At 38.2% G+C, this 25894-nt stretch overlaps 1 protein-coding gene across 2 annotated transcripts in view; it reads right to left on the bottom strand.

Annotated features, from left to right (window-relative positions):
* The window catches only part of Morc1 (MORC family CW-type zinc finger 1), a 148249-nt gene extending 123270 nt beyond the window's left edge, over positions 1-24979 (bottom strand). For both annotated transcript variants that reach the window (XM_078044264.1, XM_078044265.1), the window contains exons 1-8: positions 24775-24979; positions 21043-21096; positions 17553-17587; positions 12010-12078; positions 8210-8300; positions 7540-7648; positions 3342-3501; positions 1434-1539 (exon numbers count right to left, since the gene is read on the bottom strand). In XM_078044264.1, the coding sequence (XP_077900390.1) occupies positions 1434-1539; positions 3342-3501; positions 7540-7648; positions 8210-8300; positions 12010-12078; positions 17553-17587; positions 21043-21096; positions 24775-24839 (689 nt within the window). In that variant the 5' untranslated portion in view covers positions 24840-24979. The remainder of the gene's footprint in view (positions 1-1433; positions 1540-3341; positions 3502-7539; positions 7649-8209; positions 8301-12009; positions 12079-17552; positions 17588-21042; positions 21097-24774) is intronic.
* Positions 24980-25894: the final 915 nt, after the last annotated feature.

The raw sequence follows: 25894 nt of genomic DNA, 5'->3' as shown, positions 1-25894 counted from the left end.
GCTAAAGCAATCCTTAGCAGGAAGAGTGAAGCAGGTGGCATCATTATACCAGACCTTAAACTATACTACAGAGCAATAGTAACAAAAACAGCATGTATTGGCAACAAAACAGACTTGTAGACCAATGGTACAGAATAGAGGACACAGATTAATCCATAAAACTACAATTATTTTATATTAGACAAAGGCACCAAAAACATGCATTGGAGAAAAGATAGCCTCTTCAACAAACGGTGATGGAAAAACTGAAAATCCATAGGCAATAAAATGAAATTAAACCCCTATCTCTCACCCCATGTGCAAAATTCAACTCAAAGTGGATCAGGAACCTAGGAATTAAACCAGAGACTCTGCATCTAAAAGAAGAAAAAGTAGGCCCTAATCTCCGTCATGTGGGGTTAGGCCCCAACTTCCTTAATAAGACACCTTTGGTGCAAGAATTAAAATAAAAAATCAATAAATGGGATAAACTCAAACTAAAAAGTTTTTTTCTCAGCAAAAGAAACAATCTGTGAGGTGAACAGAGAGCCTACATCTTGGGAGCAAATCTTTACCCCTCACACATCAGATAGAGCACTAATCTCAAGGGTATATAAAGAAATCAAAAAGCTAAGCACCAAAAAACAAACAAACAAACAAAAAAAAACAAATAACCCAATCAACAAATGGGTCATGGAACTGAACAGACACTTCTCAGATGAGGATCTACAATCAATCAACAAATATATGAAAAAATGTTCATAATCACTAGCAATTAGAGAAATGCAAATCGAAAGTACTCTTAAGATAATTTTGTTAATTAAAAAAAAGAACAGAAGTTCAGTGAATTAGACAAAGAGAAATGAAGGAAAGGGAAGTGGAATAGGAATAGGACAGTGGAATGAATCTGACATAACTTTCCTATGTTCATATATGCATACACCACAGAGAATATACCGTCATGTACATCCATAAGACTGTGGTCCTAATTAGAAAAAGATATACTCCATGCTTGTATAATTATATCAAAATAGACTCTATTGTCATGTATAACTAAGAATAACCAATAAAAGTAAGAAATAAAAGGGAGTTATGGTATTATAGAACTTCAGAAGTCTTATAACCTGGTAATCCTCAAACACACTGATATCTCTGAATCACTTGGGGAATATCTAAAAAGTATTGATTTCTAAGCTTGCTTTCTGGATATTCTGACTTAGTAGATCTTGATGAAGCCCAAGATCCTTTATTTTTTGAGAAGCCTTAAGATCCCTTTGAAACTTAGACATGGTTTTGGAACCTGGTGTAGCCCACTTATTTCTATAATTTGTGTAAAATTTATGTGCCAATTGTAAGGCCCAGGGGCCTCAGACCTGGAACCCGGATGCAAAGTATCCTAACTGTAGCTCACTGCCACTGTGGAAAGACATTCTCCAGACACACACATTACTCACTCCTCATCAGCCCCAGCCATCAGTATATCTTCTTTGTCAGTTTTAACATCCAATTCTGGTTCTCCACTAAGCAGCAGCTTCAAGTTATAAATAACCAGCAAAGTACCTAGTAAAAAAAAAAAAAAAAAAAAAAAAAGGAGATGTTTGACTTGCCAGTATTTTAAACATACTAAATGCTAGGTATTGTGCTACCATCTCATCCTTGCAATAATTAAATATGCTATAACCAAGCTTCCTTTTGCACTTCAATAAATAATATATTTGACTATGTTCCAAAATTCATATCTTATAGCAAACTCTACTCTCTGCCAAAGAATGTTGAGTTGCTACAATATGGTGTTTCTTATTACTAATTCAATTCATTATAAGTCTTTCAAACTTTAGCACTCATCATAATTTGCATTATGAAAAGTGTTAGGAAGTTGAGCCAAGTTTGTATTATAAACGAAGCTCTCATTGGTGAGCTTGAAATCAATGCATAAGAGAACAAAGGCGAGTTTTGTAATTTGTACAAAGTGTTGCTTTTAGACTCTATTGCTGGTATTGGCAAACTTTTTCTGCAAAGAGACAGACAGTAAATATTTTAGGCTTTACAGGCCATATGGTCTCTGTCACATCTACTCATAACTCCTACTCTGCCACTGTAGCATGAAAGCAGCCACAGAGAAGACATGACTGAATGAGTGTAGTTGTGTTCTATTTATTTAGAGAAACAGGTATGTCACCACAGTTTGCTGACCCCTGCTCTAAGTAACTTTTTATATCAAAGAAGTCCAAATCATTTATAAAGTTGGATCCCTGACAAACCGGGCTGTTGGAAAAATTTTAAAAGAAAGCTAATTATACTTTTTGTTGGTAGAGATAAAAAGAGTATAGTGGCTAAGAATGTGGACTTTGAAGCTTAACTGCCTGTGTCTAAATACTGAGTGAACCATTTACTAGTACAGTAATCTCAGGTAAATTTCTTATTATCCCTAATTTTTCGATACAATGGAGATCACGAGGGACCTACCACATATAGTTGTTCTGAGAATAAAATAACTTAATTTTTAGAAAGCACTTGGGAAAGTATTCAAAAAGAAACTCTTCATTAATGTTTGCATTTCACAATTGGAAGTGAATCACTGTTCTTAAAATATATTGTGTATATATTAATAAAAAGAATACCAACTTAATTGCCATTATTTTTCCGCTGAGACAAAGAGATTTAAAACATAATTTTTAAACAAAATGCTACAGAATAGAGGAGAAATTTTTGAGGTAAATCAAATCAAGTCTGAAATAATTTTAATAAAATTTCATCACAAACAATACATAAATCAAAGAGTTTCACAGTTTTCCTTAAAGCAAGATATGAGAAATATGGGAATCTGGAGAAAGACTGGCACGGGAAGCATCAGCAAAGATGGTACATTCTACCTGTTGAGCAGAAAGTTGGAGGAGATGGAGAGAATGAGGGAAAATCTGAAAATCCTGCAAAAGAATAGCAACAAAGCTCTTGCTAACTCTCAGCCACAGAAGCATAGATTCATTATTTTATAAATTTGTAAGTCTTATCAGCCTTGTAACTCATAATCTCAGATGTTGTAATAAGCATCTTGGCTACATGGTGCAAATAACAAATAACTCTGATGCATGGTACAAGGACTGGGTCATGGTCTGCATCATCCTCTTCTCCTTCAGTTTCACAAAGCTCTGCAAGCACAATGAACCTTCCTCTTTGTGCCAGGGATTTACAGCAACTCCTGTATCAATTCTCTTAAGACAAAATTCATATGGCTAAAATGAATGGCTGCCCCCATGTGATAATTCACATGAGGTTATTAACATAAAAACATATGTAGAGTGACTTTCATAAGACACTAAAACAAAAACTTCCATCAAATTTCAGAATTCTGATGATCTTACCACATTTTCCATAGATCACATCAAATTGTTGCATTAATTCAGCTTCATTTTTAAATGGGGAGTATTTATAAATTATAGACAATTCTGTTGAGAATTTTTGTGGATCATCTGTGACAGAGTCTCTGGTTCTTGTCAGCCATGAAGGCATTGGAACTACAACCTGTTTAAAAATAAACAAACACACACACATACACATTGATTTATTATTTTTTTAAGAGAGAGAGAAAGAATTTTTTAATATTTACTTTCTAGTTTTTGGTGGACACAACATCTTTATTATATTTTTTTAATGTGGTGCTGAGGATTGAACCCAGCGCCCGGCACATGCCAGGCGAGCACGCTACCGCTTGAGCCACATCCCCAGCCCACATTGATTTATTATTAAATACACAAGATCCACCATCTTTTTGTCTGATCCTAGTTTATTCTACTCTTCAAACAAATCATAAAATACAAAGTTAAAAGTTTATTTTCCTCCCATATTTTAGTTTTATAAAGAAGAGACAGATAACAAATTTGTATACTTGTGGAATGTGCCGACAGATGGAGGCCAACTCCATGCCCTTTTGAAAGATGGATGGAATGGCAGAGGAAACAATAGTATCAGCACTTTAGAAATGGAAAAGCAGATGACAGCATACCAAGAAATACAATCCACAGCCCTTGCCAGAAAAGAGAAGAGTCAGCCTGATTTACAATTCAGATTGACATCATGAAAGCCAGAAGCAGCATCTAGATCCCCATCTGGCAACAGCTCCTCCAAACCCCAGAGCCCCTGGATGCTCACTCTCTGAAGACTGGAACAATGTGTTTCTGGATGAGAAGACACAGAGTTGTTAGGGGAAGCCTATTGAGATTTAAGGGACTGAGTCAAAGTGTACATGCCGGATGTTGAAAATCTCAGCATCTTGTCTCATCTGCCCCCAGAAGGCTGGCAGCTAGGCCTCCAGGAAGAAGACTGCAAGAGTCTTCTCTTACAAATCAGACCAGCTCAGAAGGAAAGATCTAAAGAAAATGACATCAAGAATCCCCCAATAAAACAACCTGTTTAGATCATATCACTGAAACTCCCACACCCAGCTCAATCAGCATTTTGTTGGACTACTTTTTTAAATGTTTAGGAATAACAGCCATCTAAGAAAAGCCTCTAATACGATAAACAGAAACCAGGTCAACAAATAGAAACTAAGCAACTCAGTGGAAATAGAAACCGTAAGAGGAGGATGACAATTTTGATTTTTTTAAAAAATTTATTAAAATCTTCAGTGCTATAAGAAAAATACTGTATCCATGAAATAAGAATCAGATATCTTTGGAAAAAGATCACTGAGAGAATTTTTAAAAAGACTTCTTATAAATTAAAAATATAATTATAAAAGGAATTTATGAAAGAATTGGAAAATAAGTGTTGAAAAATCTCCCAGAAAACAAAACTATGAAAGACAGAAAATAGAAGAGAAAAATAAGAAAATCAAAGAACCACTTATAGAAGTCCAAGAGCTAAAAACAGTGGCAAAAGGAGAGTAAAGAGAATATGGATGAAAGAAAATCATCAGTGTTGCGGGGCACAGCGGCATACAACTATAATCGCAACTATTTGAGAGACTGAGGCAAAAGGATCACAAGTTCAAGTCCAGCCTGGGCAACTTAACAAGACCCTCCCTCAAATTAAAAATTTTAAATATCTGGGGATGTAGTTTAGTGATAGAGCACTCCTGACCTCAGTCCTGAAACAGGGAGGGAGGGGGAGGGAAATGGGTGAGAGAGAAAGATAAGAAAAGGAAGGGAGGGAGGGAGGGAAGGAGGAAGAGAAATTTATCAGTGTTACAGGAGGTTACCCCAGATTTACAAGGATATGATTTCTAGGTTGAAAAGATTCTGTATGTGCCCAGGACAATGGATATAAATAGATCAGACAGGTAAAATTCTGAATTCAGAACATTGGGGACAAAGTTGCTTTTGACCTTCAAAAAGTAGAGATGAAGGAATAAAATTAAATGGCTTCAGTTTTCTCAGTAAATTTTGAAGGAACAGTGGTACACACCTGTAATCCAGCATCTCAAGAGGCTGATGCAGGAGGATCATGAGTTCAAAGCCAGTAACTTAGTGAGGCCCTAAGCAACTCAGTGAGAGTCTGTCTCAAAACAAAAAATAAAAATGAGCTGGCCATGTGGCGCAGTGGTTAAGCGCCCCAGGGTTCAATCACTTGTGCTAAATGAAAAGGTATAAAGATAAAATCTTGAAGGAAAATGAATTTCAGCTCAAAGATGATAACAACCCAAACTATAACTGAGTGTTGGGGAAGAATAACAGCATTCTAAAGTGTGGTGGTCTAAGAAGATCTTGCTTCCCATCCCAAGATAAAATGGCAGACTATGTTACACAAGTTGTGAAAGAAGACATGAGCTTTAGGATCTGGGATCTGACAGAGAAGAGATGACACCCAGGACCACTGCAAGGGCAGATCCTAGGATGCCTGTTGACCTCCGGCCATGGAGAGCGGGAGTGGGAGCTGAAGCACATGACAGGGCTCTGAACAGAGTGCATAAGGAAGCTGGAGCTGAGGAGAGCAAGCTAGACTGGGGTTAACCACGCCCTGTAACAGAGAAGCAGGGCAGTTTTCAGTGACAGTGGTGAGTGTCCAGAAAAGAAAGCAGTCAGTCATTCTAGAGAAATAAAAAGTTGTGCACATTAGGAAAAACAAAACAGTTTATGACATGAGCTCCTGTGAATAGTGTATACACAGTCTGAAATGAACACACCGAGCACTGGCATAACCAAAGTTAGTAGGGCGCCAGTGAGGTGGAGGGCTGGAAGTCCAGGGGTGACAGGAGCACAGAAGAGAAGGTAGATAGGTTTAAATCCCCTTCCACAGGAGGAGGTTAGTGGAGAACACCTAAATAACATCAAGTGCAAGCATGCTCCTTAGAGACACGCAGGCAGATCTCAACGAAATCATTTAACACGGTTGGAAGAAGTTGCTTCTGTGGATGCAAAAGTTATGAGTGTTTTTAAGGTTTTTTTTTTTTTTTTACGAAAAATTGTGCTCTATATGTGTAATAAGGATTGTAATGCATTCCACTGTTGTCCTGTATTTTAAAAAAATAATAAGATCAAATGATAAATAAATAAATAAATAAAAAGGGAAATGCCCCATTTGGGGAGCTATGACCTCAGCGCTTTAGCCCAAACCCCAGGCTCTTCACAGGTACAGGATTCAACATAACCACTGACAGCACCTCTTTTCCTGCTATAAGGCTCCCGTAAGCCACTCCTTACAGCTGACCCTCACCTGTGTTGTCAAGCCCCACCCCACCCTGAGGCAGGCTCACACCTCTAGCTGGCTTTCCAGTGCATCTCCAAGCCCAAGACTGGCTGTGGACCATTTTTCTCCACACACCAGCCTGTCCAGCTTCGAGCCATGCTCTCTCTATAGAACACTCACTGGCCACTCAAAGCTCTCTCATCCTCTCTTTTTATTACAGTTTTGGACAATTTCATAACACACACACGCACTTATTCAACAACGAATGTTCTTTTTATATAGCCTCGTTTTGTCATTTGTCCAATCACATGTCTACCTTATTTCCAAACAAGACTGAAAGCTTTTTGATGGTCACATGGTCTTCAGCTGGCTTTCTGCCCATCACAGTCTGTAGGGTGCTGAGCACACAGCCACTCCCCAGCACCCATTTGTTGTTCTGAATCATAACTGACATTAATAAAATGTTTCCGGGTCAGCAAATGCTGAGTTAAAAGTATGGCCACAAGAATTATGGTTTTAAATCTATTTTGCATTCAATTTTTTTTCTACATTTTGTTTTCTAAGTCTTTGCCCCTAATATTTTATTTATTTTAAAAGCAATAATACTTTTATGCCACAAGCAGTAGAAAGATTTTGCAAGCTTCTTCTAGAAATCTCCTTATATGCAAGGAAACCTCTATTTTGGGAGAACTGGACATAAGGAGAATGAAAATAAAGTTCTCAAGAAAGACTTCCAGGGGCTAGAGATGGTGCTCAGAAGTACAGCACTTGCCTAGCATGTGTGAGACTGTGTCCTGGAATCTCAGCAATGGCTTCCAGTGACCCCCCAAGAGTGCACAGGCACCTTCAGTCATAACAGACTTCACCTCCTGAGAGCATAAATGAAAACAGCATTATTGCCATGGGAATGGAAGAAAAATCCCCAAATCTTACCTCACTAAGACCTTCTCCTTCACAAAATGTCTGAGAGAAAAACACACAGGTCATCGTTTCTTCCTTCTTCGTAAAAAGAATAAAGTCTTTTCCAATTCTCATGGACCCACTGTATCAAAGATAAATAACATAATGATTTATATCTCAAACACTAAACAAAGAAGAAATAAGTGGGCATGGGTTTGTTCTTTTTAGCAACTGGTCTTACGGACCCATCACCAAGAGAGCACAAGTATTATTTCTCAAAGCAGAGACAATGAATTTGAATGGATGCAGCCCCAACTCATGTTTGAGACATGGCTACTGGGATAATGTTCCATCCAAGGTTCAAAGATCAACCCAGAAGCAGGAACCACTCAGGTAAGCACCATGTCCTCACCTCTCACTGAGGCAAACTAAGAAAAAGCTGACACACAACATATTGGCTAAAGTGAATGTTGAGAAATAACAGAACATGAAACTCCAAAGTCACTGCTTCAGGAAGTGCCTGCAAGACTCATCTTAATATATGTGAGAATTAGTTTTTTAAATGCTTTAAAGATCCTAGTCAGTTATGGGTTGGAGATTCCAAAACAAGACTCCCTCCCAGGACTTATGCTCTTTTTTTAAAAGCTCTACATTCTGTGTTTCCAGTATGAATAACACATGCCCTAAGGGGGAAAATTCTCACCTTTTAAGACCATTGCCATATTGTCCAATGAACTTCAAGGTTGATAAACGTTTCTTGGATGTGCCGAAGTAAATGATGTCTGAAGCTTCCTCTGTAATTGACAAAAGACTATCTTTTAAGGTGCTTAAGAAGACACTTTGACACTAGCCTGAGGCCCAGTTGTCAGGACCCCACACATACCACAGGACTTTGGGACAAGTCCACAGCTCTTGGGCAGTCAAAGGCGAAGATTCATGTCAGGACCCATAATCTCTGAGAAGAACCTTTTTTTTTCTTCAGTTTTCAAAGCCCAAGTTTAATTTGACAAAGCAAGTCCATTTCTAGATATGAATCCCATGAAAATTCTCACACAGGTAAAGAGATGGATAGCTATATGAGACTGTTCACTGTCTTATTAGTCATAATAATAAAAATGTGAAAATAATCTTGAACATTTATCCTCAAATATCTATAGTGATTGAATTGAAGGATTTCCATGGATGCTATAGTGCTATGAAAATATCAGAATTACATTAACAATATACTGGAATGGAAAAAGTTTGGTTTGGGTTTCTGGGATTAATTTATGTTAATTTTATATAAGCCTCTTTTAAATTGATGTATCTACTGCAAATTGTGTACTTCAGGATCTTAAAGCAGTTGTAATGAAGGAGGTCAGACAGACCATACCCTGTGACCTCACCAGGTAGGGGTAGAGTTTAAAACTCTGAGCCTCGATGTCCTTGTTTTTAAAAGAGAACTACTGGGGCTTGGGTTGTGGCTCAATGGTAGAACACTTGCCTAGCATGTGTGAGATACTGGGTTCGATTCTTGGCACCACATACAAATAAATAAAATAAAGGTCCATCAATAGCTAAAAAGTATTTTTAAAAAAGCGATAGAACTGCTAGCACTTCTATCACAGTTATTGATGAAGATGAAGAAAACACATTAAATAAGAAGACGTATCTGTGAAACTCTGGGTACACAACTTGGCACTTGATAAGCATTAAGAGATTATAAGTGTCATAATTATTTGTACTACTAATAATTTCGTCATAAATTTGGCCCTTATCCAGGCCCAGGTGAGACTCAGGACAGAATGGCTTCTGCTTCGACACCACCTAGGTAGGGGAAAATGGCTAACCATCTCAGACCTCCAGAGTCATTCTCCTGATCTCTCCCAGAAGTCCCCAAGTTCTAGAGAGGAATCTTCTGGATTTAAGAATACTCTGATCTCTAGAACCAAGAATATTCGTGTTAGCCTACCTGGACACGTGTTTTAGAATTGTCTTGAGGACCCTGTGTCAGGAACAGACATGTTTACAGTTCAGGGACAACTGGTAGGTGGTGTGTGCTGGACGTTCTTATACAGGGATGAGCCTTATGAGGAAGGGATCCATGATAACAATGTTAGCCACTGTTATTGATTGATTGATTGATTGATTAATATTGATTAATTGGCATTCATTGTTCCTATTTAATATTTATAATAAATCTACAAGGAAGATATTATGATTTGCATTGTGTCATTATAGGAGAAAGAAATGGAAATACATAGAAAATAAGATAATTTTTGAGAGGATTAAGTGAAAGTAACAAAACCAGGAAAATGTGTTAAAGATTTAACAGGGGTATGGTCTTCAGGGGTAAGGCCACTTTCAGAAAGTTGACGTCTGGGGAGAGATCCAAATGATGAGGGTCCAACCAGGAATGGCTGGAATGTAATCAGAGCTTGGAAATGAGCAGAACTAGAAAAGCCCAGGAAGGTGGGCAGAGTCAAATAAGCAAGATCTCACAAGTTAATCTGGGGAGAGTTACTGAATTTTATTCTTATGCAATGGAAAAATCACTGATTCAACAGGATAAATATATAATATTTAAAGAAAGGTTGAGGGCTGAGGTTGTGGCTCAGCGGTAGAGCACTCGCCTAGCATGTACAAGGCCCTGGGTTCAATTCTCAGCACCACATAAAAATAAATAAATAAAAAGGTATTAAAAAAAAAAAAAAGAAAGATTGATGTATAGGGAACAGACCATGATGGGAAACACTGGAGGAAAATAAGAAACCAAAATTTGAAAATTTCTGTAGTCATCTTCTATGGGTCAAGCTTTGTTTGAACAACTGGTAAGTTCTATATTCAGTCACCTAAGATAAACTCTTCCTTCAAACTTAATACTTGATTTCCAATATTCATTAAGAAGTGCTTTCTCAATAATACTGTGCTTGTCCTACTACATGCAGATGCTTCTCAATTTTCAATGAGGTTAAATCCATCCCTGCTAAATCCATAATAAATTGAAATACAGAAAGTATAAAATTCATTTAATACTCCTAACACTATCAATACCTCAGCTACACAGTACATGTTGGACTGTGCTACTTTCCCCTTACGATCATGAGGCTGACTTGGGGCTCTGGCTACCTACCATAGACCAGCATCACAAAAGAGTACTCTAGTACAGCCTAACAGTTGTACTCTGCTAATCTAAGAAAAGACCTAAATTCAAAGTACATTTCCTACTGAATGCATATCCCTGCAGTACCATGGTAAAGTCAAAAAATGGTCCTAAGACAGGGACCATCTGTATGTCTACTGAGATATGAGTTCCTTCTGAAGGTCTGAAAATTTGTTTGTGCTTTAATGATTTCTTCATGACCTATATTTTAAAACTGCTTCGTTTTGTAAAGCATTCCCTTAGACCATATCACATATATTCTGTCATTTATTTTAAGAATTCAGGAAAACACTTAGCATTCAGGCTAGTAGTGAAAAATAAGACATTTTCAGCATGATTTTCTTACAGCCTCTTTACCTTCTCATATTTAAACACTGTGGAATCAATAATACTTTAATCAAAATGAACTGAGATAATCAAAATTATTACAACAAAGTCAGAACAAGAACTGGGTGGGATAGTTGAGCGTTTTCTAAGCTTTCTAATAAATATTCTTTGACTATTCAGACCAAGGGGAGACTTCAGATTTGGAAGAAGGTAATTGCTCTACTTTGTATTCTCAGCTTATATCAGCTCAGCATTGATTATCACCCTTTCCTCAGATGTGCAGCCGACCAGGACATTTCCATAATACATCTCAACTCTCTCAGCATTTTTTAAGCATAGTAGCCAAGACTGTAGCCTGTGATACACAAAGTATTATAAGAATTCAGGAATATGAATACTAAAACTATGCAAAGCTTTTATTAGAGGGGATAACTTCAACAACACAGCATTTGAACACACCTACTATGTGCTGGCTTTGTGGTAGCATTAAATATCTAAGGATAAGTCATACAATATATTGTAGATGTCTTTGTTATGATGAGAAAATTTATCTGAAACAACTAAACTTTTGAACATTCAGAGGAAAAAAAAATCCATGCAAACTACTAAAGACAAGGAGAAGTGACCTTTTCTTCAGGGTTACAGGGAAAATTTAAAATAGCCTACAGGCACTGGAAACTGCCTTGGGGCTCTTGCAAACAATAGCTAAAAGAATAGACTAAAACAATCTTAAAGCCCATTCAGATACTAGAGGTAAGATGCTTTGTCTTGCAATCAGTACCATTTGTCTTTCATTTTTCTGACAAAATTTATTTACTTTCACTTTTTTATCTTGATTTCGATGATTGTAATGAATTTACTCTGCCAGCTGGAATATTTAAACCTGAAAACTTTGACAATAAGTCTGGGCTTTATTTTCCCTAATAGCTCCATACCTGTTTTTCAATAGAGAGCTCAATTTATTTTTATTTATTTTATGGGTTTTCAGGCTGTTCCCTTTAACAGCCAGTTAGGTATCTAGATAATTAACTTACCAGGGCTCATGCCACATCCATCATCCAGGAAGCATAACATGAATCCACCCTGCAGTTTTTCATTATCCACTGTAAGAGAAAGCAGTTATTACTAATAAATATTGGGCTTAATTTGTTCGTCAGAAAGTCATGCTGCTCGCATAATTATTCGTCCTTTTCAATTGCAGTCACAGAATGACAGAGTTATGGCACAATGAGGAAGCTCAGAATGGAGTCCTGGCTACAGCTTCATAAGAAACTGCAGGGGAAGAACAACCATGCAACAAAGGCTTTACATTAACATAAAACATCTACATGTTAAGGAATTATGTGTGCAGCAGGACATACCCTGCTCTGGAACTGGACCAATCCCTTCAACTTCAGGTATTTCTTCCCGAGGGGAAGGAAAAAGGGAGATGGCAATGTGACCCCAGGATCCCTCTGTCAAACTGATCGACCTTTATGCCCTTCCACCAAAGCACTGATTCTAAAATAAATCTAGCACATTCTTATTAAATTCATCAGGCTCCCTTCTAAGTAGTTAATTCCCACAAGAGTCTTTTGTGAGTGTTTCTTTGTGGCAGCAAATATTTGCCTCTTGAAAATGCATTTGGGTTTTTGAAAATGGCTAAGTTATCTGAAATCAGTTTTGATAATTAAAAGACACCATTAAATTACATAATATAATCTCTGGCTTTAAAAATGTTAAAGATGGAACTAAAACTAATGAGAATAATTTCAGTGCACAGTTTGTAAACTGACTCTGAAGATAATTTCAAACAGCTGGATATATGAGTTCAAGAACATTCCTTTTTGATAACTATTATTAAGAAATAAATTTTGCCAAAAAACTGCATATGTTTAAAGTACATAATTTGATAAATTTTGACAAATCAGTAACCCATCATCACAATCAAGGCAGTGAACATAGTCATCACCCCAAATGTTTCCTCCTCGCCCTCAGTACTCCCTCCGTTCTTCTGCTTTCATGGCCCCTCACTCTTGTCTCACGCCCAGGCAATCCATAATCTGCTTTGTCTCCATGGAGTGCTTTCTAATACATTTAAGCAAATCTTTCTGTTGAAAGGTTAACTAAAATTCATTCACTCACGTTTAAAAATTAAATAATGTTTAAAATAGCCTATGAATAAATATCTAAAAGTCATATCTAAGTGTGTTAGCCCATTTTCTGTTGCTATCGCAAAATACTTGAGGCTGGATAATTTGTGAAGAAAAGAGGTTTATCTCACAATTCTGGAGGTTTGAGACCTCCATGGACTTCAGCTCTGGTGATGGGTTTATGGTAAATGGTGTCACATTGGCAAAAGGCATGTGGGAGCACATGCTAGAGTGATCACATGGAAAAACAGGAAGCCAGAGACCTAGGGGTCAGACTCAGTTTTATTTATTTATTTTATATATATATATATATTAGTTGTAGATGAACACAATACCTTTATTTTATTTATTTATTTTTATGTGGTGCTGAGGATCAAACCAAGTGCCTCACACATGCTAGGCAAGCACTCTACCACTGAGCTACAACCCAAGCCCCTCAGTCTTTTATAACAACCCGCTTATGTGAGAATTCACTTACTCTATGAGCCCAGCATTAATCCTCCCAAGGGCAGTGGTTCGAAGGACCTAACTATCTCCCAGTAGACCCCACCTCTCTGATTTGACCACTTTCTCTATCCCCAGTACTCTGCTTTGGTTTAGGAAGACATCATTTTTTTTTTCTGGATTATGAAAACTGTTCCCTAACTTCTATCCCTAAATCGAAAGGTGCAGCCTGTTTGCAGTCATCTGTGCATTTTGCCACTCTCCTGCCAACACCTTCTATGGCTTCCTGTTGCTCTCAGGATAAAACACAAACCACTTAGCAAATGCTTGCCCCTTATGATCTGGCCCTCTCACCTCTCCAGGCCCATCTCTTGTCATTCCTGACCAGCCAATGCTGCCACCCTCCTCTTGCACACAAACACTTCCCTTGAACTAATCCTGAACATCGCAGGTTTTCACAGTTCTCCTAAGAGTCAAGGCGTCACAGGCACTGCCCCCATCTTTCCCATGCCTTCTTCACAGGTGGATGCCTACTGTCCCTGTGGACTGGTTCATAGAAGACTTCTCCCAGGAAGATTTCTTTTGTGCGCGCGCGCACGCGTGTGTGTGTGTGTGTGTGTGTGTGTGTGTGTGGTGCTAGGGATAGAACCCAGGGCTTTGCACATGCCAGGCAAGCACTCTGCCAACTGAGCTATATCCCCAGCCCCTAGAAAGGTTTCTTAATCTTGCAATGTCATTGTGTGCCCAGAATGAATGTTCTCTTCCTAACTTGTGTTTTCCCACTTTCATAGAAAGTTAAAATACCTACTCAGGTGTTTACTTCTCTTCCAGATCAATGGTTCCTTTAGTTTCAAGGATCACAGTTACCCCAGAGATAGACAAAATCTATGCATCCTCCACCCATGTAGATATATAGTACATTTTCCGTACAGGGATGTCAACTCCTTAAAAGTGAGCACTGTGTATACTCAGTACTTAGCTCAGTGCCTGGCACTTGGTGAGCACTGAAAAAAATCTATTCGATGCATATCCATCTTTACTAGAATTGATGTACAGAGGCATTTAAACACCACAGTGAAACATATTTAGTTTGAATTTTATAGACCTCAAATTACTTGAAGGAAACCAACTGGGGAGTAATTCAAGGCCTCGGTAAATCATTTGAAAATTAGTCCAATCTTAGATTAACTATGCAAGCCCAGAACAATTCTATTTATGAGTATTAAGCATTGGCCCTCACTTTTAAAAAATCAATTTTACTAGGTTGAAAGCGATATGAATGATGGTTTGCTGCCATATAAAATGTTACAATATGAATAGGTAATTTAAAACTGAAAATGATAAATTCAGTTTCTCACAAAATCCGCATAACCTAAAGAAAGAACGAGTACCACCTCCATTTCTAATCAGCCTAGATCCTATTTTGTTTGCATATGATAATACTGAGCACTCAGGAAAGTGCAGTGAAATCAGCACTCCCATCCCCTCCTGGAGTCCTGTCACACACTCAGAGTGCAGCATGTGCATTCTAATGAAATTTGTAGTACTTTGTGATTCTGGATGTCTTCCTGGCCCTTGCCAATACTACACATGCTCTGAATGAAGTGTCGCTTACATTCGTCTCTATTCTCAAATTTCCAGGACCCTTGCCCTAATTCAAATTTTCATGAAATCTTGCTTAATTTTCATAGCCACACTCCCTGTGATCCCTGCTTTCATATTCCCTCAGAATACTTTCTATGCTATTACTGGAGTATCTTTCTTTAAAAAGAGGAAAAGAGGACACATCTACTTAGGGTAATGACACTGTGCAGAATATTCAAGAGACTCATCCAATTGTCTCTAACCCTTAGCTCTAGCCAAGGAGCCTAGTCACTCTTTCCTGAATGCTTTTTCTCCACTTATCTCCATGCCTCACTCCCACATCATGCAGGTCTTCAATGGTATTTCACCTATTAAGGGAACCGCCCCCTGTGTAAAACTGTATAATCTTCCCATCACTCTCAATTGTCCAAATATGCTCTTGTCATTTCCCTTTTAATACTTCTTATTGCTGGAATATGATTTATTTGTTCATTTCTTTATTGTCCATCTCTCCCCCAATAGAATGCCTGTTCCATGAGAGCACAGGACATTTTGTTTAATACTCTATCCCCAGCACCTACAATAACAGACACTCAATAAATTGTCATTGAATAAATGAATAAATCCCTCAACTACTCTACCTCCATTCTTTTTCTCAAAATAATTCTTCAGACAAGAATATTTTTTCTAGATTATTTGAGAAAAATCACCTCCATATTTCAAGCTCTAGATCCATAATATAAACTTAATGTCTTCTTTCTGTTTCCACCATACTCTGATTCTTTTTCTAGATTATTTGAGAAAAATCACCTCCATATTTCAAGCTCTAGATCCATAATATGAACTTAATGTCTTCTTTCTGTTTCCACCATACTCTGATTCTTTCCCAGACAGGAGATATTTATATTACGCTATACACAAAAGTTCCCTAACTTATGATGGTTTCTAACTTAAAACCTTTTTGACTCTATGATACAAACAAAGTAGAAATTATACTTTAAACTTTAAATTTTTAACTTTTCCTGGGCTAGCAATGATCCTGGAATATTATCTCCCAATACTGGGTAGCAGCAGAAAGCCACGGTCTCCAGTCAGCCAATTTCAGGATTAAAACAAATCAACACTCTACAGAATCCTGTGTGGCTAAGCTTTGCTGTTCAGTAGCTTGGAGGCATTAAATGCATTTTTAACTCATGGTATTTTCAACTTACAGTGGGTTTCCACTGGAAGTCAAGGAGCATCTGTAACTGAATATGAAAGGAAAGGCTAGTTTTCCCCCATGAAGGAGGCCCACTCTTTCTTTGACTCATTTTCCCCCTGTCAATATAGACTCCCTCCTTTTATTGGTCCCTGAGGGAAGAACCCCTGGTAAGGCTCAATTCAAACCCCTTTTCCTCTTGGGAGAGAGCTGCCTACAGACAGCCTGAAGTCTGCTCCCTTCATCCCAGAGTGGACCAGTCTGGGATGGAAGCTGATTCCCCGGCTGTGAGCAGCCCCATCCTGGATCCTTCACTCTGTCATGAAAGCCAGACACTCCAACCTAACATCTATCAGCGATGGAGGATGATTCTTGCATTTATTTCTCAGACTTTTCAGGACTTGGAGAGTAGAAGAAGGAAAAGAGTGTCATTTCTTGTTTCCTCAGATACCTCAAGGCATCCACATCTATCTCCTTCATGAACCATGGCACTCATCTGGCTCAGAATCCTAAATGCACAGAAAAGCAAACAGAACTGAGTTGCTTTTTCAGTGCCGACGTGGATTAACATCATGGACAATATCCTCTCACTTGTGATCAATTACCAATATAACAGAGCAGCTGACAGAATCAGGGTAGAGAAGCGGTGTTAGCATTAGGGGCAATTTTCTGGGTGGCACTGAGTACATACAGGGCAGGATCGCAGAACCTACTGTCACTGGCATCATATTAAATGAGATTAACTAATAAGTGCAATAAAAATTTAGAACTACAAAATGAAGTCAATGAAGAAAACATTTGGTTTGAATTTTGCAGCACTAAAATATTCATACTGCACATTCACTTGTGCATTTTAAAACTATGATAAGTTGAAAATAATGTTTGCTTAATTATGAATAACCATTAAGTTAATCTGCTTTTTGAAAGAAAACTGTTTCTCACAGCAAACAAATCTACAGCTCTAAACCACTCTGGTTCTTTCACAAAACTCTGGAAGGCCTAATTTTGTAAATGGGTCTTCTAATAAAAGAACAATTTGACTCTTAGGGTGTACTTTTCCCGACCCGGCTCCCCATAGGGTTCCTGCGTTCACAAAGCACTTAGATTACATTAAAATCTATAGAATGTGACTCAATTCCATGAAATAAAATACATGCAAAATAGCTACAAGCTTTTCCCTTAGAAAAAGAAGAAAAAAGAAGAAAGGAAGTCTACTCACCTGAAAACACATCAAGTCTTGCAGCCCCTGAATCTCTGAAAACAATATAAAAATATCACAGCTTCAATTGAAATTATGTTTAAAAAATTATATTAATCTAACTTGCTTATGCGAAGTATAACCTACTGTCAGATATCAAACAATACAAAAAGCCACTTAAATTGCTTCAAAATCAATTACTATAATGTTTCACTGTGCATTTATATACTAACAACTATCATCACTGATGATTTGAGAATATTACAAAAGCTAAAACTCAGACATTTTAAAAAAGAGATGGAATCTAGTGGTAGTTACACAAAAAGCTCATTAGAATGAACATGAATTTTGTATTTTTAAAAAAACTGGCCAAAGAATGATCCAGAAGTCATAGAATGGTTTTCATGATATGTTTCATAGGTATGAGATAAAGGAGGTATAGCTAATGAGGAAGAAAGTATGGAAGGGAAGGATGGTAGATCCTTTTAGAAAGGGAAGCTCGGTAAGATAATGAGTGCAACTCTGATGGGGAAACTTGAGTCTTTCCCCAAATTTCCTTTAGTCCCAAGCTAAAACTATCCCAAACAAATTTGAGTAGTAACACTGTATTTGCCCTATGACCCTAGAAGTTAGTTCTTTATAAATCGTTCCTCTAGTCAGTTGATGCTTCTAAGTCCTCCTTACACAGAAGTTCTAGAGCTACCACTGCCATTTCTAGAGCATTTCACGTCTCAACTAAACACTAAATGAAGTCTTTTTGAAAATTCTCTTCTAATCCTTACCACAATCCCACGACATGCATGTATCAATATCTCTATTATGAAATTATGCTTTGTACAAAGTACCACATTGTATAGTATGTGCTCAGTAAATGCCAATATACGGAAAAGAAAGTTTATAAAGAAATAGTTTCTTTTTACAGTTGAGGCATAACATAAGGACTCACCTTTTTATCATATTAAGACACTTTATCATGTCCTTTGTGTTTCAGCCCTAGATACTTGCTTTTTGAATAGCTAAGGTATTAGGAGGAGGCCCCTAATCGTCCATTCCTATACCATCACATTTTTTCTCCTGTCTGCAATATTTTTAATATCTTTCAGTTATAATTTTCACAACTACAGGGTATCACCAAAATTTTGAACACAATAATATTTGAAAATTCTTAAAATAACACATAAGACCAACTGAGCATCTTGAATAAGTCTGCAAAATAGTTTCATTTTCTGTCAAATATTAGCATCTAAGCAGTGGCAGAGAACTGAGGTATCCACAGAAGACAGAAAAACTGAGAGGTTCAAGCTGTTGGAGTAACACTGGTCCTGAGACATACCTGAAGGCATAGGCTGGTCCCACCAAAGCCCCAACTCCTCCTCTAGCCCTGATCCCAGAGGAGTGTACTCTCAAGGATGCTTCTCCTTCTCATCTTTCAGGAAATATAGGGGACCCGATTGTGTATGTGGTGCCTCTTGTGTCTTAAACCTTACAATTACCTTTTCTCTTCCTTTTGTTTCTGAACACTGTGTAAACTTTCACTATGAGAAAAACATGAGACAAGCTAAACCTGGTCAAGGGGCTGCCAGTTTACAAATGCTGCCCCAAGAATTGCTTTATTGATCACATTTCTCTCCTTCCTTCAAGTCCAAAGTTAATCTTTCTTCCCCAGTCACCCAATCACCCCAACCATGTAAAGTGTTCCCATTGTTCTACTACGTGCTGATTTCCTGTGCCTGGTAGAATGAATGAATGAATGAACGAAACAACTTCAGAGGAGAAGACAGATGGCGCTGTGGACAAATGTGCTCTTTGAGAACAAGTTGCTGAAAAGGAGCACTTGGGGAAAGGTAGGAAAGCCTTGCTTCAGAAACAACAGCAGCCACTCTTATCTCCCACAAAGAAACTAACCATGACTGTTCATCTGCCCAGGCCCTTTCCCTGTGAGCTCCTTCTAATTTGCTTGGGTTCATGGCTCCCTGACCAATCAACTTTATGCTTTTTTCTCCTTTTTCCTTCCCTTTTTGTGATTGCATTATCCCTACAGAGTGTTTCATAAAAGGAGGAACTAGTAACTTTTTTACCTAGCAATGGGCACAGTGCTGGGTAGAAATTCGTGGATGGCTGGTTAACTGACCACACCCTGTCAGAAAGGTCATTTCCCTTTGAAAGCCAAAAATGGAGGACAAACACAAAAAACTAACATATGCTATAAACCAACCAGTTGCAGAAATTTAAGTGCCCCTACTGGGATCTCTGATCTAACAATGGCACACTATTTTCTAGATAGACTTTGCTTTCTGCAGAGAAGGGACAAAAAAAAAAAAATCTGTGCAACAGTGAAGTACAAGTATAAAAACCATCAAAGGCCATATTCAGTTTAGCTAGATAACTGAGTCCCTCCCAATTCTCCACACATCTATTATTGAGTGGAACTAAAATTATTAAAGAGGTTCTTTAAACCTTCATTCCTTTTGTCAGAGACAGTGAAATAGGGTACTGGGGTTCTGTAGCCAAATGGTACAAATCGGAACTCTATCTCTACCAAAGAGTAATTATAGAACTTTGAATAAAACATCTAACTTCTCTATGCACAGATTTCCACATATGTAAAACTAGGGTAACGATTCCCCCCTCAGCGCGATGTCATAGGACGAATGAGGGAACACTGCGCATGTCACTCACATAGGTGGAGGAGAACAGTTAGCTGTTTTCTGACTAACCACACAATTCACCTCAAGGCAGCCTTCAATAAAGGCTAAACCCAAATGTCATTTCTCAAGACAAAGTGTACACTGATCTGTAACTGAAGAAACATCCAAACGTCTACTATTACATGGCTATCAACACTAACGCAGAAGTCCAGTTTGCCTTCATTTCAAGTTTAATCATAAAGGCAAATTAAACAAAGGTGACTAATTCCTTCTTTCATCTGTTCTTTTTCCCATAGTATTTTGATTATGCTGGAAATTGTTATGGTTGTTCATGTGAAGTGTCCCCCAAAAGTTCACGTGTGAGACAATGCAAGAAGGTTCAGAGGAGAAATGATTGGGTTGTGAGAGTCTTAATCCAATCAGTGAATTAATCCCTTGATGGGAATTAACTGAGTGGTAACTGAAGGCAGGTGGGGTGTGGTTGGAGGAAGTGGTTCATTGGAGGCATGGCTGTGGGGTGTACATTTTGTATTTGGAGAGTGGAGTCTCTGTGCTTTCTGATCATCATGTGAGCTGGTTCCCTCTGACACAGTCTTCTGCCATGATATCCTTCCTCACCTTGATGTATGAGTAGTGGAGCCTGCTGCTGTGGATTGACCTCTGAGATTTCGAGCCTCTAAATAAACCTTTAATCCTCTACTATTGTTCTGGCGGGGTTCCTCAGTCAGAGCAAAAAAAAAAAACTGACTAAAACAGAAATCGAGCAAAACATTCTAAATGGGGGAAAATGACAGTGTATCTTTATCTTCAAAGATAACGGGACTAGATTTATGTCATGGAATTCCAACAACAGCCAAACCTACCTGGCATTGTCCAGCAATTCAGCCAGAGCTCCAAAAAGGAAACTGTGGGTTGTGCTGATGAGAAGAGAGAAAGGGAAAACAGGAAGTTAAATCAGGGCAAACTTAAGACACTCAACACACAAACGTTCCCCAGTTCTAGACAACAAATGTTGAATTTTTTCCAGAAACAGTGTGCTTAGCGTGGCCGAGATTCTGAAGGACATACTATATTATAAAGCCAAGGTAAGATCTCATTTGCAAAGTATGTTGTTTACTTCTAATATAATGAAGACTATTGAGGATCTTACTGTTGCAGGAACAAACTTTCATGTTTTAAACTTTCTTTACAAGTACATATCCAAGTACTATTTCTAAAGAAGTTTCATTAAAATTGTATTACTTAATACCAAATAAATAATGAACAATATTGATCAAGACCTTAATCTACTAAAAAACCATAGGGTTCCATTGGTTGACTAAGAAATTGGCAGGAGGCTGCTGTTCACCCTACCAATCTCCATATCTCTGTAGAAGCTTTCCAGCTATGAAAAGCCCACTCTTTAAATGACCTTATGGATTACCTGTAGTCCCTTGCTCCTGTACCCCTCAGTACCAGTTGCTTGGTGAAAGAACATGGTGAACAGCCTGCACTACTCATGACACTTGGAAGGCTAAAGGGATATCTGTGGGTGAATAGGTTGCTTTCAGCAGTTCCAAGTTTGCTTTTCCTTTTCTGATGTGGCTATTTCAATTAGCAACCTTATCACGGCATCAAGGGAAAATTCAAAATTCAATATTTGCAATTTCCTTTTTATGTTTAGTAAGCAGGTTGCAAAAGCAAGAAACCCATTTACCATTTGTATAAGAGAAAGCATCAACTGCAATGTCTAAATCTCCAGACACCTCAGGACATGAGACAACACCTTAAATTAAAATTTATTTTAAAAATTACATTTCTCTCTCTTCCCCCCCCCTCTCTCTGTGTGTGTGTGTTTGTACATGCATGTGTCTTCATTTGGGGGGATTTTAAACTTTAAACAGATACTAATGAAAGGTCTCTTGAGTATGGTCAGCTTTAAAGTTTATTAAAAAATCTAGAAATTACTAAATAATGCTTTTGTTTAAAAAATGTTCTTCTCTCTCTCTCTCTCTCTCTCTCTCTCTCACACACACACACACACACACACACACACACACACACACAAACACACACAGCTGGTATAAAAATCTTATACTCTATCAAAGAGAATATAAGTGACATGTTTTATAAAATCAGCACTTTAAGCCACAGCCCTTCTAGTGAATTTAAAATTTGTATACTGAATGACTCAGTACACAACAATTCGATATATACATATCCTTTGTGAAAGTCATTGTAATAACTAAGACCAAAAATGCCATATGAGTTTTTTTATTAGTTCATTCAAGAGTTTTTGTAACTACCCACCTTGTAACCATTTGTACAGGTAGGGTCTTTGCTACCTTGGAGATCAAGGTGGTGGGGTATGTGAAAAACACAAGTAAATGCACAATGATGACCTCACAGGTGGTGGTTAAATACTTTCTTCACAGCAATAATGGGACAGAGTAATTGCTGGGGGAGGGCAGGGTGCCCAGGGAAACCTCTCTTGATAGAAGACATTTAAACTGATCTTTGAAGGATGAGAACCTGGTCTCTTGCAGGGACAGAGTAAAAACCTTCCAGCAAGAACAGGAGCTGCAAAGATGCAAGGCCCTGGTAGCACGTGCAAGGCCCCAGGTTCAATCCTCAGCACCACATAAAAATAAGTAAATAAAATAAAGGTATTGCGTCCAACTACAAGTAAAAAATAAATTTAAAACAAAAAAAGAAAGAAAAAGGTTGTATGGAGGGTGGTCTAGAAGACATGGTGGTGGATTCCCCTAAGGTCAATGGCAGTGGAGTCAAAGAGAAATGGATGAATGTAAGACACATTTAGAGAAAGCATACCCTTGGTAGGCAGAATGCCCAGTGAAGCAAAGCAGATATTTTAAAAATACTTCTCTTTTATACATGGAAGTCTCAAAGCGACATTTATCTGAACAGCTGAGAAGATGTCAATTTGTACCTGATTTTTTGTTGCTTCATGCAGCTGTCTTTTTTAAAAGGTATTATTTTTAATATTAATACTCACCAATTGAAAAGGGGCTGGAGAGGCCCATGGTCTATACCTGCAATTCCAGCAACTCGGGAGGCTGAGGCAGAAGGATCACAAGCTGAAGGCCAGCCTAGGCAGTTTAGCAAGACCATGTCTCAAAGTTCAAAATATATATATAAAGGGCTGGAACATAGCTCAGTGGCAGGACTATGTCCCCTGTGTTCAATACCCAGTATCTCAAAAAAAGAAAAAAAAAAAAAGAGGAGGAGAAAAGCTGGAGAAGTGGGTATCACAGAGTGGTTCAGAGGAGAGGGAAGCTGGAAAGTAATAGCTGCAGAAATGATACAAAATGGAGACTGAGTAACTTTCCCAAAATAAAGTTCACAGTCATTCCAGTCCTGGACTTATGGTTTTTCTTAAAATCACTCAGAACTGCTATTTCTTCATTTTTCTTCTACTCCAGCCACCTTTTAAGTATTTATTCCACCATCACCAGCTAGAAGTCATTCTCCAAAGAGATATAAAAACTAAATATTACTGGATACTGCTTGTTTTACTCTATTATCTTAAAATTGCACAGTTTGTCCCACATAACAAGGCTGGCATTCCCTGGCCTTCTTTATTCCTCCATTTCTGTGGTTTCTACTTTGATACATCCATTCTATCAGCTGCTACTTTTAGTAAACATAAATTACTAAAAGATTCCCAAACACTGACATACCACTGGGAATTACACAGCACTCATCACTATACTTTGCAGTACTAGAACCGACAAATGACATGGAATATTCCATCACCTGCCTCTACAATCTGAGCACAGCAGTTCCGCCTTATCCAGGGTTTCACTTTCTGTGGTTTTAGTTGTTACTGGTCAATCTCCATCCAAAAATATTCCATGGAAAGTTCCAGAAATAAACAATTCATAATTTAAATTGTGTACCATTCTGAACAGCATGATGAAACACTGAGTCGTCTCCCCTTTATTACAGTATGTTGCTGAAATTGTTCTATTTTATCATTAGTGATTGTTCATCTCTTTTTGTACCTAATTTATAAATTTATCACGGTTTAGTATGACTCCCAATTTCAGGCATCCACTAGAGAGCCTTGGTACAGCACTCCCATGAACAGTGTATTCCAAATAACGCCTGGTGAGAAGCCCAAAAAGGCATCTGGGCCTGGAAAGAGCAGAAAAAGTGCCAGAATAACAAATGAAAAGTGAGATTCCTATCTTCAGAGAGGTTTCTGAAAACCTCAGGAGACCAAAGAGGTTGAAATCAATGAATGCAAATTACTGTGTTTGAAAGGTAACTTGGATCTTTACATCGTGGTGGGGGTCAGACTGCAGCAGGCAGAATCGGTAGAATTAAGCGTCCTGCTGACCAATAGTTAAATAGTTTCCTTCAAAGATAAGTGTGAAGCCTTTCTACCACTTGGTGTTAATTGAAGAATATCAACATCTTTATCCCTTGCTCAATGATTTAGAAACACATATACAACATAAATAAAGAAATCCATAAATCAACCACACCAAGTTCTTTTGGTTTTTCAATCAGGTGTTTGATTCTGACGGGGACAAAACTTTTCCCCATTGCGTGGAGACCCTACCCCTCTCCCACCCCAGCTAGGCACTCACGAGTTGGCATGGATGAAATCCAGATGGAGTTGGGCCCGACGCAACGTAGCATACTTGTGACTCATGTCCTCGAACACGACCCGCGCAGCCCGAGGGGACAGCGACGCCTGACCGCAGCTGTTCGCCAAGCCCTTGCCCACGCCCACGCCCACGCGCGGATCCGCGGGTGGGCAAACACCAGCGCCCCCTGTGGCCGCGGCACAAAGCTCACCCTGCGCAGTGGATTCAGGTATCTGGCCAGGTTCTTAGTTTCTTGGTCTTGAGTCCTTTGTTTGGAAAATAAGGCATCAGAGTTAGGTCCCTTTTAAGGAATTGAGATTTCTATAACCTTCCTAGACAGTTGTTCTTCTTGCTGTCCCTTTCAGTCATTCTCTGGTTGGAAATTGTGGGATTAAAATTTGATCAGAAATTACACACACACATACACACACACACACGAACGCAGAGAATCTGCTTTGTGTTGCAGAAAATTAAAATTTTGTGAGTTCCTGTTGGATAAATAGGCAGTTTCTCTTTGCTTGTGCAGTCGGCTTACCCTACTGTGCCTTTTGAGTTTAATCATGCTTCTGCCATTTGGAAGAAAGAAAAGGAAAAAAAAAGAGATAAACCTGAAAGAAAAGCTGAAGACAATGAGAACAGAATTTGAACTTAGCTGCAATGTGGAGGCTTGTCTGTCCCTCTATGAGAACAGCTGTTCCCATCTGCATGGGTCACTAAATCTTCACCTGTTGGTTGACATTTAACTATTTGATGCGTTGACTTGGCTCAAGGATTAGACATTCAGTAATGTTCCAAAAGACATAACTGGACAGGTGCAAGGTGGAGAGAGGCCTCTTTCCACCTTGTAGCTATCCACATTTTTTTTTTTAACTCTACACTGAGTCACCAAAATCCAAGCTGAAATAGAATTTGTCAAAGATGCTAAATGGAAAGTTCCTATTTGGGATGGGAAAATAGTTGACCTAGCCAACCTCTAAAAAGAGGTCAAACTCTGATTCAATGTCTATAACTATTTGATTGGGAAATTAAGATAGCTTAATAATACTCAGCAAAAACTTTACATGATAGTCTTTTTTTTTTTAGAAGAGAGAGAACTTTTAATTTTTTTTTTTTTTTTTTT

The sequence above is a fragment of the Ictidomys tridecemlineatus genome, chromosome 3, assembly GCF_052094955.1.
Source record: "Ictidomys tridecemlineatus isolate mIctTri1 chromosome 3, mIctTri1.hap1, whole genome shotgun sequence".
NCBI lineage: Eukaryota > Metazoa > Chordata > Mammalia > Rodentia > Sciuridae > Ictidomys > Ictidomys tridecemlineatus.
The sequence above is the reverse complement of the archived record's forward strand: the minus strand, read 5'-3'. Positions and strand labels throughout refer to the sequence as shown.